This window comes from Scatophagus argus, chromosome 16, assembly GCF_020382885.2.
Source record: "Scatophagus argus isolate fScaArg1 chromosome 16, fScaArg1.pri, whole genome shotgun sequence".
NCBI lineage: Eukaryota > Metazoa > Chordata > Actinopteri > Scatophagidae > Scatophagus > Scatophagus argus.
Window position 1 is genome coordinate 6,965,514 of NC_058508.1, and position 12,050 is coordinate 6,977,563.

Consider the following 12,050-nt stretch of genomic DNA (forward strand, 5'->3'; position numbering starts at 1 on the left):
ACTCTGTCTCACTTGTCAGGTTTGAGGTCACGGTGCACAATGCCATAGTTGTGTAAATACTCCAGTGCCAGAACAGTCTCTGCAAAGTACATGCGTGCCATTTCCACAGGCAGAGCCCCGATGTTCTTCAGCAGAGTGGCGCAGTCTCCACCTGATAGCAAAATTCATTATCTGATTAGTTCTGCTGCTGACATAGACAATTACCATGAATGTCTCCTGGTACCTCTTGTTCAAGACCACTTTAGTTTCTACTTAGGCCGATGAACAACACGCAGAACACAATCATGCAATTAAAAACACTACACTGACTGTGCTGTGAGGCATTCTGTGTAGAATAATCAAGGATATTCACTTTCACTGGGCATCCAGAGTATATTTATGCTTCTCACCAACTTGACCCTGAGTAGGAGGCTATAGTGTGGCTCTAGGAAAGTTGATTTTTCATTCTACCACTCCTAACTGAAATAGCTCAATAATTATTGGATGGGGTACATACATTTGTATTCCCCCAAGGATGAATTATAACACCAACTTAACTTTGGTCAAACTTCCCTGCTGTTTAATTGGTTTATGACTAAATACCTAAAAACAGCTAAACAAAAAACATTCCCTTCAACCTCATCTGCACTTGGTGTTTAGATCCAGTTAGCATGTTAGCATGATAATAGGCTAAAACAAGGCTGATGATCATAACATTAAGCCTGCTTAATATCAGTATGGCACTAGCATGACTGAAGTCTCCAAAGCTTCAGTCAGATTCAAAGTCCCAAATTCATACTACATACTAAGTGTAATAGCATACTGTTGTAGTAATTAATAAACAAAAATCATTCATCCTTTTAACAGGAAATGATACAATACATGTCACACAAGGGGTTGAATTAATTAAATTGCTGTCAATAGCAAAATGTTCTCCAAGATCTTTCTGCTGTTTCACCATCTTCCACTGCATTGTGGGACTAAAGCTGCTGCTCAAGGACAAGGACAGTATATAACAAAATAATAATAAATACTCTTGCCTTTTTTGTAAAGCACTAAGGGCTTTATATTGTTATATAACAAAGCAGAATTAATACATAATTGGTATGAATAACTGTGGAGATAGAGTTCCTAATCATCTGAAGACAAATAAATAAATAATACAGCTTTGATTGATGAGGCTTGGTAAGGCCATATAGATAATCTAAATTCATCTCACTGTGTCAGCTTGGTCACTGAAGTACTCACCAGAAAACGTTGGTTTGTTTGCTGCAGTTCCTTACTGTAGCCATTTAAAGGCTTCCCTCCGTTTGCAGCGATAACCTTCTACATGAAGAGGAATTAGTGTATGTATCAAGCTACCAAAAAGCAGCTAGAAAAGGTTAGGACATTGTCAAGGTCATAGACCGTAAATATTAAATATAGAGGAAATTATACAATCTATGGTCAAGACCATGGAAGCTGAGAGCAGCTGTGCTTACTGTTTTTTTAAATAATTAATCACAAGTTAATTGTATTGTTATCTAGACATAACAAGATAATTCATCACAAGGAAACCACTTCATAAAATTCAGAAGAGTGGCAATGACAGGCTACACACACTGCTCTGTGGAGCTGGTGTGGGAGTTTCAAAGCAAAACAAATGAACTTTTTCTTACATTTTTGCACCTTTTGTGAGAATCTAGAGTGTGGATATGAAGGTATTTATATTATGGCTGATTGTTACTAGGCATAGGCCTTCACAGAGTGGTCAGCTTAAAGCAGATTTTACTGTCTGTTAAGCTGCAAGCACAAATAGTTTGACTGGCATAGGGGAACCTGAAAAGAAACTACCCACACTGATGGTGACTACGATAACTATAAATTGCAATCAAAACGGCCGAGTCTATTTCCTGATTGCCCCCTACTTTTGATAAAAGTTACAATATTCTATTCCTTTGGCTGGGCTCCCCTGGTGGGCCTTGGTTTGAATGTCCCTGAGCTCACAAGTGAATGTCTTGTCCGTTTTCTTACAGTGCTGGACAGAATATTAGATACACACCCTCTCTTTTATTTTTTTTTTCATTTCAACAGTTTTCGCTAAAAATAACAATAAAACTGTATTGGTCTTGAACACTGTGTGGCATACAGCGGTTACACTTAGTGAGGAACTGAGTGTTCACTGCCCTCCAGTGGTCACGGTGTGAAATTACAACATCGTTGCCAAATAATTTTGTTATTATCATCACAGGTAACAGCGGTAACAGTAATTTTAGTGGTTACTGGAGGAGGCTTTAAATGGGAGTATTCTGTTGTGGTGCTCTTCACTGTATGATTACTTGGGTGGTATAATTTTAGGACTTTAACTTACAGCGTGGCAGTGACAGTGTGGAGCACCTTTCTGCTCCTCAAGGTTGCAGCTGCACTGATGCTCTCTGCGGTCTGGGGGCAATGAAGTGACAGTTATCAACAAGAGGACATCTCACTTCCGACGAAAACAGCCGTGATCCTGTATTTTCGGTTACCGAAAAGGACGAAGACGTTACTGTATTTTTTCCCGTTAGGATGTCGTCATGTGAAAATGCTGCGTCACATCAAGGTATGTCGACTATTGTTATCACACCAAGTTGGTGGTCAGGGCAGCATCGCGCCACTGCAGTATAGCCATAAAATAATAAGAGTTTAAAATATAATACAATCTAGTACTACTGCATACACTCAGCCCAACCATGATCTTAAATCATAAATGTTGATGACGCAGTTGCTACTTATGTAAAAATGGGTTTTAAACATGCTATATGATATTACTACTGCCAAAAAGATTTATAAAACGGTAACACTATGCATTATATGTAATTTTGTCACAGACAGCAAAGCATCACCTCCTACATCAGAGGCTGAGCCCCTGAGGATTGTTCTGTTAGGGAAGACAGGAACAGGGAGAAGCTCCTCAGGCAACACCATCCTGGGGACGTCTGCCTTCCGGGTCGATGTGTCCCCCAACTCTGTCACCACACAGTGTCAAAGAAAGACTCTGACAGTAAGTGGACGGAGTATCTCTGTGATTGACACTCCAGGTTTCTTCAACACACAACTGTCCCGTGAGCACGTCATGGCAGAGGTGGGACGGTGTGTCGTCCTGTCTTCTCCGGGACCCCACGCTTTCTTGGTGACCCTGCAGCCCAGCAGGTTCACCCAAGAGGAGAAGGATGCCTTAGAGTGGACCAAGGCTATGTTTGGGCCAGGAGCCACCCGGTTTACTGTGGTCTTGTTCACTTGGGGAGACCAGCTGCAGGGAAAGAGCATCAAGGACTTCCTGGAGGAGAGTGATGAGCTGTCAGAATTTGTCAGCAGCTGCTATGGGGGGTATCACGTCTTTGACAACAGCGGACAGGACAAGACAACGCAACAGGTCGTACAGCTTCTGAAAAAGATAGATGAGATGGTGGTGGACAACGGAGGCGGTTGCTACAGCAACGAGATGTTCAAGGAGGCTGAAAGGGCCATCAGAAAGGCTCAAGAGAGGATTCTGGGAGAAAGAGGACACAAGGTGGAGTCACTGCAAAAGGATGCTGAAGACAAAGAGGAGCTGGGACCAGAGTTAGAGAGGGGGAGGGAGGAGGAAGAAGAGGCCAGGAGAAGGGCTGAGAGGCTTTTCTGGTGTGAGCTGGCGACTGCACTGGGGAGGGGTGCAGCAGAGGGGGCAGGGATCATGGGGAAAGACAAGGGGAAAGGGAAAGCTGTGAAGAAGGTGAAGGTGGTGGAGAAGGCAGCGGCTCTGGCAGCATCGCCGCTCTCCATCCGTTCAGCAGCAAAAGTGGTGGAGGGAGCAGTGAGAGAGGGGAGCAAGGTGCTATACAAACACAGAAAAACTTTACTGCATTGAGGGATACAGGTGATGATGATGTGTGCAACAAAGTCATTTCACTGGGTTTACTCACTATTTATCAGAAACACTATCACTCTGTTTTAATATCACCAGCACTTTGAGGTCATCCTGTTACATAAGTGTGTGTGTGTGTGTGTATTGTCTCTGCAGAAAGGTAAACATCCTGGTGTGTTGCAGTCCACGTAGCTTGCCAACAAAGAACAAAGCCACACCTTTGAATTGAGAGAATTCACCTTATAATAAATATCTTGACAGAAGAATTAGCATGCAACTCGACTTCCTGTTTCTTAAAGTATTTGTAAGTGTCAAAGCTTTTCAACTTTTTAGAGAAATTCAACACACACTTGTGTCACTTCCCCATTTTTATCACAACAAAACTGTTTGCTCACAGAAGGACAAAAACATTAGTCGATCTAAAAACTTTCTGTTCCATCTTTGGCTTCATTTACAACATGACAAAATATCCAGCCCTTTTCTCTCCTAATGAAGAAATAGATTGAAGTATAAAAGAGGACAATTAAGAAGAAATACAAAAAGTAACCTGGCAACAAGGAAAGAAACTGTTTGCACATAATACAGTAAGCTATTCTTTTAGGGAGTGTATAACGTTACAGAACCAAAGAGGAAAAGAATTCATAAGAATGTACAAAAATCACAATAGGTCATTACTTCATCATCAGGCAAGACTGTAAAACATGTGGTGGTGACCGAATGAAATGTAGGAACATCTGATTTAAACATTTGATTTAAAACTCTGCACTTGTACAACTTTAACATAGGAAACGCTGGTTATGTACTGTGTGGAAACTGAAGCTACTTAAGGTCTACCTGAGTGCTGTACGTAAAAGCTACAGATAAACTCATTTACACTTTTGTGGATATGAAATTTTCTCAGTTACCAGAGCCAAGGTCTCTCTCAGAGCCTAAAAGGGAAAGTAAAGACAAAAATGCAGTTTCCATAGTGTTTCTCACTTGCCTGAATGTAAATTCCAGGTGCACATCAGGGACACTTTTCCAGTGTCACATTAGTATCCTATGAAGAAAATGCCAAGCACACAGAAATATGCATATACACACACACAGAAGTACTCATTTTGGTCTACAGAATCATGTCCGACCATCAGTCCCATTGCGAAATACTTGTACAATTGACGGGCAAGGACTATGTTCAGATGCTGAACTGTAGCAGGCACTGATGGGTGGCTGAAAGGCACAGTTTTACACAGGCATCGGCAGGGTCATCTTTCCTTTTCCTCGAAGCACTGCAGACAGGAAGAAGAGGGAGAACATTTGTTTTTGAAACCAAAAAAAACATCAAAACCTCAAAATCTGGTCACCCAACCAGATTCACCAGACAAGATTTAAACTCTGCTTTAACTGCAACCAAGGAGGACATCCTCCTCAACTGGAAGAGCAGGACTTAAAATAAACACTACCATACACGTACCAAACATTTCCACTTTTACAAATTTAAAAATTTTGCTGCATTTCCTCTGTTTGTCCGTTCTGGGTCTGTAATAACTAACTGTGTAAATTATTCTGCTGATCGAAAGAAATCACAGCTAAAACCACAAGTCTCCACGGGCAACGATTTAAATACTATACCATCTCCCTTGCAATAGACTTTACTCACCCCTTGTGACATAAAGGTAGAAGAAATCACAATAGAAAATGGTCTGCACGACGCCAGACACCACGGCAATCTGGTCAAAGAAGCCCTCTGTGTGGTAACGCCAGACCCAGTTGGCTATGTATAGGGCTCGATAGAGGCCAAGGAAGAACAGGTAATGGGTAGTGATGGACTCTGCCTCGCCAGTCTTGGTGATCATAAAGAGCTGCGGCATTATGGCCACGGCCTCCAGGAAGATGGAGAAGGTCCACAGGATCTGAATGGGACCAGCAGGAGGGAAACAAATGAATTACACCAAGGTGTAACAATGAAAGGTGTATATTGTTGCAACACTGATAAAAACTGAACTTTAACAGACCACAAATCCCTCAAGCTGCATGTTTATGCACCCTAAGTTTTTAAACTTTTCACTTTACACCTGGAGCCAAGTTTTGTCGAAGATACTGTGCGAGTGCGTATTTACCTCCATTGGGGTGAAAGCATAGTTTTCCAGGAAGGAGAGCCCAATGACTGGCACCAGTAAAAACTCCACACGAAATGTGTCGTTCTCTGAGTCGTACGTGTTCCTGAAGCGCATGTAGATCAGGTACACGGTAGCATAGGCCAGAGACAGGAACACCACCTGAGAGCAGAGTTGAATGTTGATTACTGGTCAAGTCAATGTGACCACTGTGAAGCATTGTTAGTAAGACTGTTAGCTGCTTTTTTGCCGGTTTAACTGGTTAACACCTGGATTGAGTGTTATACAGGCAACATTGGAGACATACTTTAGACTTCAAACTAATTCAGAGTGCATTGTTTTGGTTTGTGTATTCACCGGTTAACCCTCCAACGAAAATGCATTTGTGTCACAGTATGTGGGATCTACACTCTCACCTTCATGACTGTGTTGTACGCGGAGATGAAGGCGGTGAACAAGTCAAGGTACCTGGTGGTGAAGACAAGTGCAAACAACACCTGAGACTTCCCAGAAATGCCTAGAGGAAAAAAAAAAAATAAAGATACACGTTTAATCACAGTCTTATGTGCAATCAAAAGCAACTGACTCCAGCAAACCAATCACAGTGTTTTTGATTAAGAACAGATCACAGAGAAAATTATGATTCCCCGAGTTTTATGATTACACAGCAAACGAAGGCGACTTTACAGCAGATTTAGTTTGCATTCAAGATTTAGGCTGCTGTAGGTGGAGAATGCAACAGATTGCTTCACCATTGCCACGTCGCTTCCACCCCTGCAGTGCTACTCGTCATGATGCACTTGATTTATAGTTACAACAACCTTTGACTCTGTCTTGCAAACACCGAGCGACTGCTGTATTTATACCGTACAGCTGCATGCATATTGCCTTAGTGAGGCTGTGCGACCAGGCCAGTCTCCTTTGAGTTAAAGTGCAGTGATGTCAGTCATAATGTCAGCCTACCAGCACAGGATTTGGACCTCCATATCTTCAGTAACAGGATAATGATAGCCACTAGATGTGACACGTCACCCGCCAGACGAAAGATGTTCATGTTGTTTGTTCTCCGCCCCAGTAACCTTAAAACTTTAATACAAGTCCTTATAGGCCGTTCTTGTCCTCCGGAGACAGGCCGTTTAGCCCAAACAGAAAAAGGCGAGCTCAAAGCTAAATATAAAAAAGTGAAGCGGACTCCGAGTCTGCCCGACTGCTCCTTGACTCGTTTTCTTAACGCGTACGTAAATAAACAGATATGACGTCTACAGAGTCCACTCACAAACTCAGCTGTGCCTGGAGTGGCATGAAAGAAAAGTTATTTCAGAGGAGGTGACGTGGCTGACAGCTCGCGCAGCATCAAGCTAACCCGGATGAAACAATTATATCCTTTTCCGGTTCTTGATTTTCAAAGTAAATCAACATTCGGGCTTACATTGAGAATTAGGCACGGGGACTTGTAAAGAAAAGTGTAAAGTTGATGTCGTTCATGATTAAGGGCAACAACCTTAAGCAATGGCGAATATTTCCTGGTGATTTGTTATTTTAAAGCATGTTGCCATTTAGTTTCGGTGCTGACCTTCTTTTGATACATGCCTTAAGATGGTGCTATGGGCAGCAGTAAGAAATACAGCCCAGGTTAAACAGCAGATGGCGACATGCTGCAGGCAACAAGGACTACTTCCTTGTTGCACACTTGCTGCACACTATTCTTTTCATGTTTGGAAAATCATTAAAAAATAACAGAGATACCCCGCGCGCGCACACACACACACACACACACACACACATACACTCTATCTTCACACTCTGTCTTCTGACTTCTGACATTTCCACTCCAACTCCCTTTCCTCCAAACTCTGCTATCCAAATCATGGTCAAAACTTAGATCAACTTGCCCTCCCTTTCATATCATTTGGTGTCTCCATTTGTATCACATTCCACCGCCTCCACCTCCTCATTCATCCTCCTGCTTAATCCACAAATTGTAGCTGAATTTGGGTATCACACGCATCGTTCTCCCCTGCATCCTACTGTTATGCAGTAAAATCAGCAGAGGGCACCTGAGATTACAGAGGAAATGTTTTCAGCCTACTTGGAGTGCATCCGTGATGCTGCAGAGAAATGAGGGGGCACCACACACCATGAAGAGTATGCAGCTCCCTTATACACCCTCAAAGCATCCAGCACACAGCCTGGTCCCCTTTTCTGTCACTATGTTGTTCAGTACTATTCTCAAACAGAAGTGTTCATATTGTCTGAAATATGATACATCAAGCAGACAGAGTGATAAATGAACAGACAATTCTATAAAAAAAAGTAATAAAATTATCCTTCATTATTTGCTCCTGGGTGATTTATTCTCCACAAATGTACAGTAAAGGACATCCTCTGGACAGAGCTGACCCATGTGTAGGCTACTGTAATGAGTGTGTGCTGAGCAAAAGGTTATGGAAACTAATCTGATGCCCAGGCATGATTAGCAGCTATTAATACATACACACTGTCCGGTCTGCCCTGAGGTGTCTGTGTGCTTGGTCATCTCCTGCTCAGATGCTGACTGTGTGACTGTCTGATCAGTCTGTCTCTAACCCTCGATCTCCTCGTTTCCTCCCATCGTACACAGCCTTTAGTGGTACCCAGTCATTTAGTCTGACTCTGTTCAAAACCACCAACGCTTTAACGGCGAATGCTCCCTCAGCTGTGAGCACTGACACTATAGCTGGTAAAGGCTGTTATTATCTTTGAAAAGAGACTCAAGGTAATTAATAGGTAGAATCATTTTGACAGTTATGTAGAGTTCATATTAACCACCTGGAGCTTCTTTTTAAGACTTGTGCATTATCACAATTTGCTCATTTATATTCTCTGCTGTCTAAGTTATATTCAAAGTTATTAAACATTTCTAGGTGACTTTTACATAGTTTGGATTTATATTGTAAAGCTATTTATCAATGTAATAATGGCAGAATAGATTTTATAGGAGTAAAACTTGACCAGAATTAGACCTGAAACAGTCTCGTCCAAATCAGTGTTGAAAATCTACCATCGTGTTATTCACCTAATTCAGAGAAATAGTCTGTAACGTTCTGTTTAGCTTGGTTCACCTGTACCGATCTGTTCACATCATTCATGTTTGGACCTCTTTTGGTGCCCTGGCCTGATACGTGGTGGCAGCACTCCTGCTTTTTTCTCACTCTTTATTTCTGACTGCTTGTATTGCTAAAACTGCGCTGATTTATGCACCAGTATTTCCTGTTAGTGCTCACACTGTCCTGTTATGAGAAGCTGACCCTTGACAGTTCTTGTCATGTCATCTCTGACCGGAAAATCCTAAAAGACGTATTCCAAAAGGATCATTTTTTTTATTAGTGCATGTCACCCTCAGACTCTCCATCTGTTTGTTTTCTTTTTACATCACTGTTGTTGCTACTTTCAGCACTGTGTCTCCATCCACCCCCTTGTTCCTCCTCTGTGAATTTGTCATATGGACAGATGCACACCCACCTCCCTATTCAGGAAGGGATTTTGAAAAGACCCCCCCCACACACACACACACATACATGCACATGTTAAAATTTAAAAAAGAGAGGAACAGAAGCAGAGGTAGGGAGAGGGAAGGAGTGATGAGGGGGCTAAAAGGCAGCTGTGGGTGAGGGCAAGAGGGGAGAAGGGGAGGTTTCCATAGAAACTGTTTTGCTCACTTCACATTTCATATGGTCATGTGGACACTGGATGAGGGAATTCTAAATTAAACAAGAAAATGTCTCTTGGGGCGTCCTTTTATTGAGTATAATAAGGATGTGTCAATCCTCATTAGTCAACAGAACGGCTGTGAGAGCACACAAAGTTTTGCTGAGGCTGTTGATGTGGGTTTGAGGTCTGCTGTTTTCCAGACATACTAACCTCTGATGGTTACACAAAAGGTAAAAACGTAAATAAATTATGTATGTTAGTTTCAAAGCCAACCAGGTGCAGCTGCACTGACAAAGAGATTTATGAACAGAGACGGAAAATATATTTACTCTTACACAGTAACTTAAGGGCTAATTTATACATTTACAGCTTCATTCATTTACAGCCAAAATGTACTAAGTTAGTTTAAACTGCCCTGTAAAATGACCCATTAGAGGGGATATGTGCTTAAAAATATGGTTTACTTTTGTTTATGTGCATTTTGCTGATTCTACTTTAATTTGTTTGCTTTTATCACCCCTGTTGTGATGTTGTCTTTTACTACAAGCAGACTTGCCATGTCACAGATGACCCTCCTGCCTAGCATTTCACATTATTTAACTTCATGAATGTGAAAGAGAAACATATTTACGTTTATTTACAGTTGACGGGATGCCCAGGTGACATGGGTGGTTAAGGTACCTATACTTTTAACTACTGGTGTAAGAAAATATAGTATATATACAGTACTGAGATATTACATTTAGTGATTCTGTGTGAATTCTCAAAAACATTGCATTGATTTTTAATTAATAGCTTATATGCAAAGATTTGTGGTAGTGTTGTGTCGTCCAACATAATGTCACCTGTGACATTAAGAAATAAGCTCATAGAACAAAGGGCCAATGAAACACAAGCCCTGCTTATAGTAACACAAAATCAAAACCCTGTAACGTGATGCTTAATATATTGTCAGACTCTTGCCAATTTACAGCCTTACATTTAACCATAATGCCCCTCATGAGCACATGACCAGCTAACTTGGTTGCAGGTCACTCTAGTCGTTCTCTTCCCTTATTTCCTGTTTTTCCTGTTTAAAAAACAACCAGATGAACTGATGAACATCCATGCTAGATTATCTAAGCAGTTTTATCATATGTATAATATTAACATTTCATTTCTTCTGGGTTATTATCAACACTGGCACCTCTGTCAACCGTTTAACCCAACAGCAAACGGCATTTTAGTCTACTGTCATTCTCCACCATTAAGTCGAATGAACTGGCACATCACAGGTGAAACAGAGAGGATGGCTGAAAGGTCCTTCAACCAAATACTCATAATGCAATAATCATGCAGTCTAATCTGAATCTGTTGTATCCACTCATGTACTAAGAGTGCCCCAATTGTATACTTTCACTAGAGTTTTGAACTAAAGTGTACTTCAGCACAGAACACGCAGAGCAGAAAACCTGCATCTGTGTTGCTTACAACCTTCTTCTCTGTCTAACTGTGGTGATGTGGTATTAAATGTGTTATGGAGTAACAAAGTGAAGTAATGAAGTAAGCTTTGAAGGAGTAAATGTAAAGGGATTACGTTCACAGGCCAATACATAGTAATAGTCCTGTGTTATTGCAATAAACATGGCAATACACAGTTTTGAACTATGATGGGAACTCAACCACTTCATTTTCAAGCCCCCGTATTTTTTACGTCTCCCACCTGTTACAGTATCATCTCTGTTGTTCCTCAGAGAGAGTTAGCCTGGAAATCATGACTCAAACGAGTTCTCGCTCACTTGCATGGACGCATCAGGCATTATTCAACACCTACACAAGCTTAGAGTGTGCAGAAAAGAGTGGCAGCCCCCCCGCCCAGAGCGTAGTCTCATCTCTTCTCCTTTTGTCTTTTTGCCTTTCTTTTCTTCTTTTCTCTCTTCTCCTCTCTTCTCCTCTTCTCTCCTCTCCTCTCCTCCTCCATCCATCCCATTCTTCTTCCCTCCCTTCCAAACCCATGCTCTGTGCTCTGCAGAGGGGAGATTGACACAGCATTTTCAGCCCAGTGTGTGTGAGTACGCAGAGCAGAGCGCGCACAGACAGGATTATAGTCAGTGAAGGAGGCAGCAAAGGACAATAACGGATTAAAATAAAGAAACAACAGGGTTAAAAGAATAAAGAAGGAATGAAGAAGGAACTAAAAGAAAGAACTCAAAGAGAGGAAGAAGAACAGACCAAATGAATCTAAGGATGCGGGACCTTTCACAGTGAAACTGGGATTTTGAGAAGTGAAGTGATGGTACAAAAGGAATTCAAATTGTAACCCGACGACAGAAAACAACTCCCAGGGTGAGCTTCATTTATATTCAATTTACAGACAGTTGGTATCAGGGGATGCACACAATAAAAACTTCATGCATTATGTTTTTCATTTTGTTGACCAAATT

At 41.6% G+C, this 12,050-nt stretch overlaps 2 protein-coding genes across 3 annotated transcripts; one reads left to right on the forward strand and one right to left on the reverse strand.

Annotated features, from left to right (window-relative positions):
* The first annotated feature begins 2,168 nt into the window (after window positions 1-2,168).
* Window positions 2,169-4,104, forward strand: LOC124073241 (GTPase IMAP family member 9-like). 2 transcript variants are annotated; one of them, XM_046415346.1, is made up of 3 exons: window positions 2,169-2,557; window positions 2,826-3,853; window positions 3,998-4,104. In XM_046415346.1, the coding sequence occupies exons 1-2, from the start codon at window positions 2,524-2,526 to the stop codon at window positions 3,842-3,844; spliced, it is 1,053 nt and encodes a 350-aa protein (XP_046271302.1). In that variant the 5' UTR covers window positions 2,169-2,523; the 3' UTR covers window positions 3,845-3,853; window positions 3,998-4,104. The 2 variants fall into 2 exon arrangements, with proteins under 2 accessions (XP_046271302.1, XP_046271301.1); XM_046415345.1 differs by having other exon boundaries at window positions 2,826-4,104.
* Window positions 4,105-4,196: 92 nt separating this feature from the next.
* kdelr3 (KDEL endoplasmic reticulum protein retention receptor 3) lies at window positions 4,197-7,320 on the reverse strand. The gene is made up of 5 exons (XM_046415349.1): window positions 6,901-7,320; window positions 6,354-6,454; window positions 5,941-6,099; window positions 5,481-5,733; window positions 4,197-5,109 (listed from the first exon to the last, which is right to left on the reverse strand). The coding sequence occupies exons 1-5, from the start codon at window positions 6,989-6,991 to the stop codon at window positions 5,066-5,068; spliced, it is 648 nt and encodes a 215-aa protein (XP_046271305.1). The 5' UTR covers window positions 6,992-7,320; the 3' UTR covers window positions 4,197-5,065.
* Window positions 7,321-12,050: the final 4,730 nt, after the last annotated feature.

Bases quoted from the DNA above. Each gene is read 5' to 3' on its own strand.
- kdelr3 (XM_046415349.1), bottom strand. From the start codon at position 6,991: ATGAACATCTTTCGTCTGGCGGGTGACGTGTCACATCTAGTGGCTATC. The intron at 5,734-5,940 runs GTAAATACGCAC...GGTCCCATTCAG, and splicing joins ATGCTTTCACCCCAATGGAG to ATCCTGTGGACCTTCTCCAT. The intron at 5,110-5,480 runs GTGAGTAAAGTC...TCCTGTCTGCAG, and splicing joins CTACCTTTATGTCACAAGGG to TGCTTCGAGGAAAAGGAAAG.
- LOC124073241 (XM_046415345.1), top strand. From the start codon at position 2,524: ATGTCGTCATGTGAAAATGCTGCGTCACATCAAG. The intron at 2,558-2,825 runs GTATGTCGACTA...ATTTTGTCACAG, and splicing joins AAATGCTGCGTCACATCAAG to ACAGCAAAGCATCACCTCCT.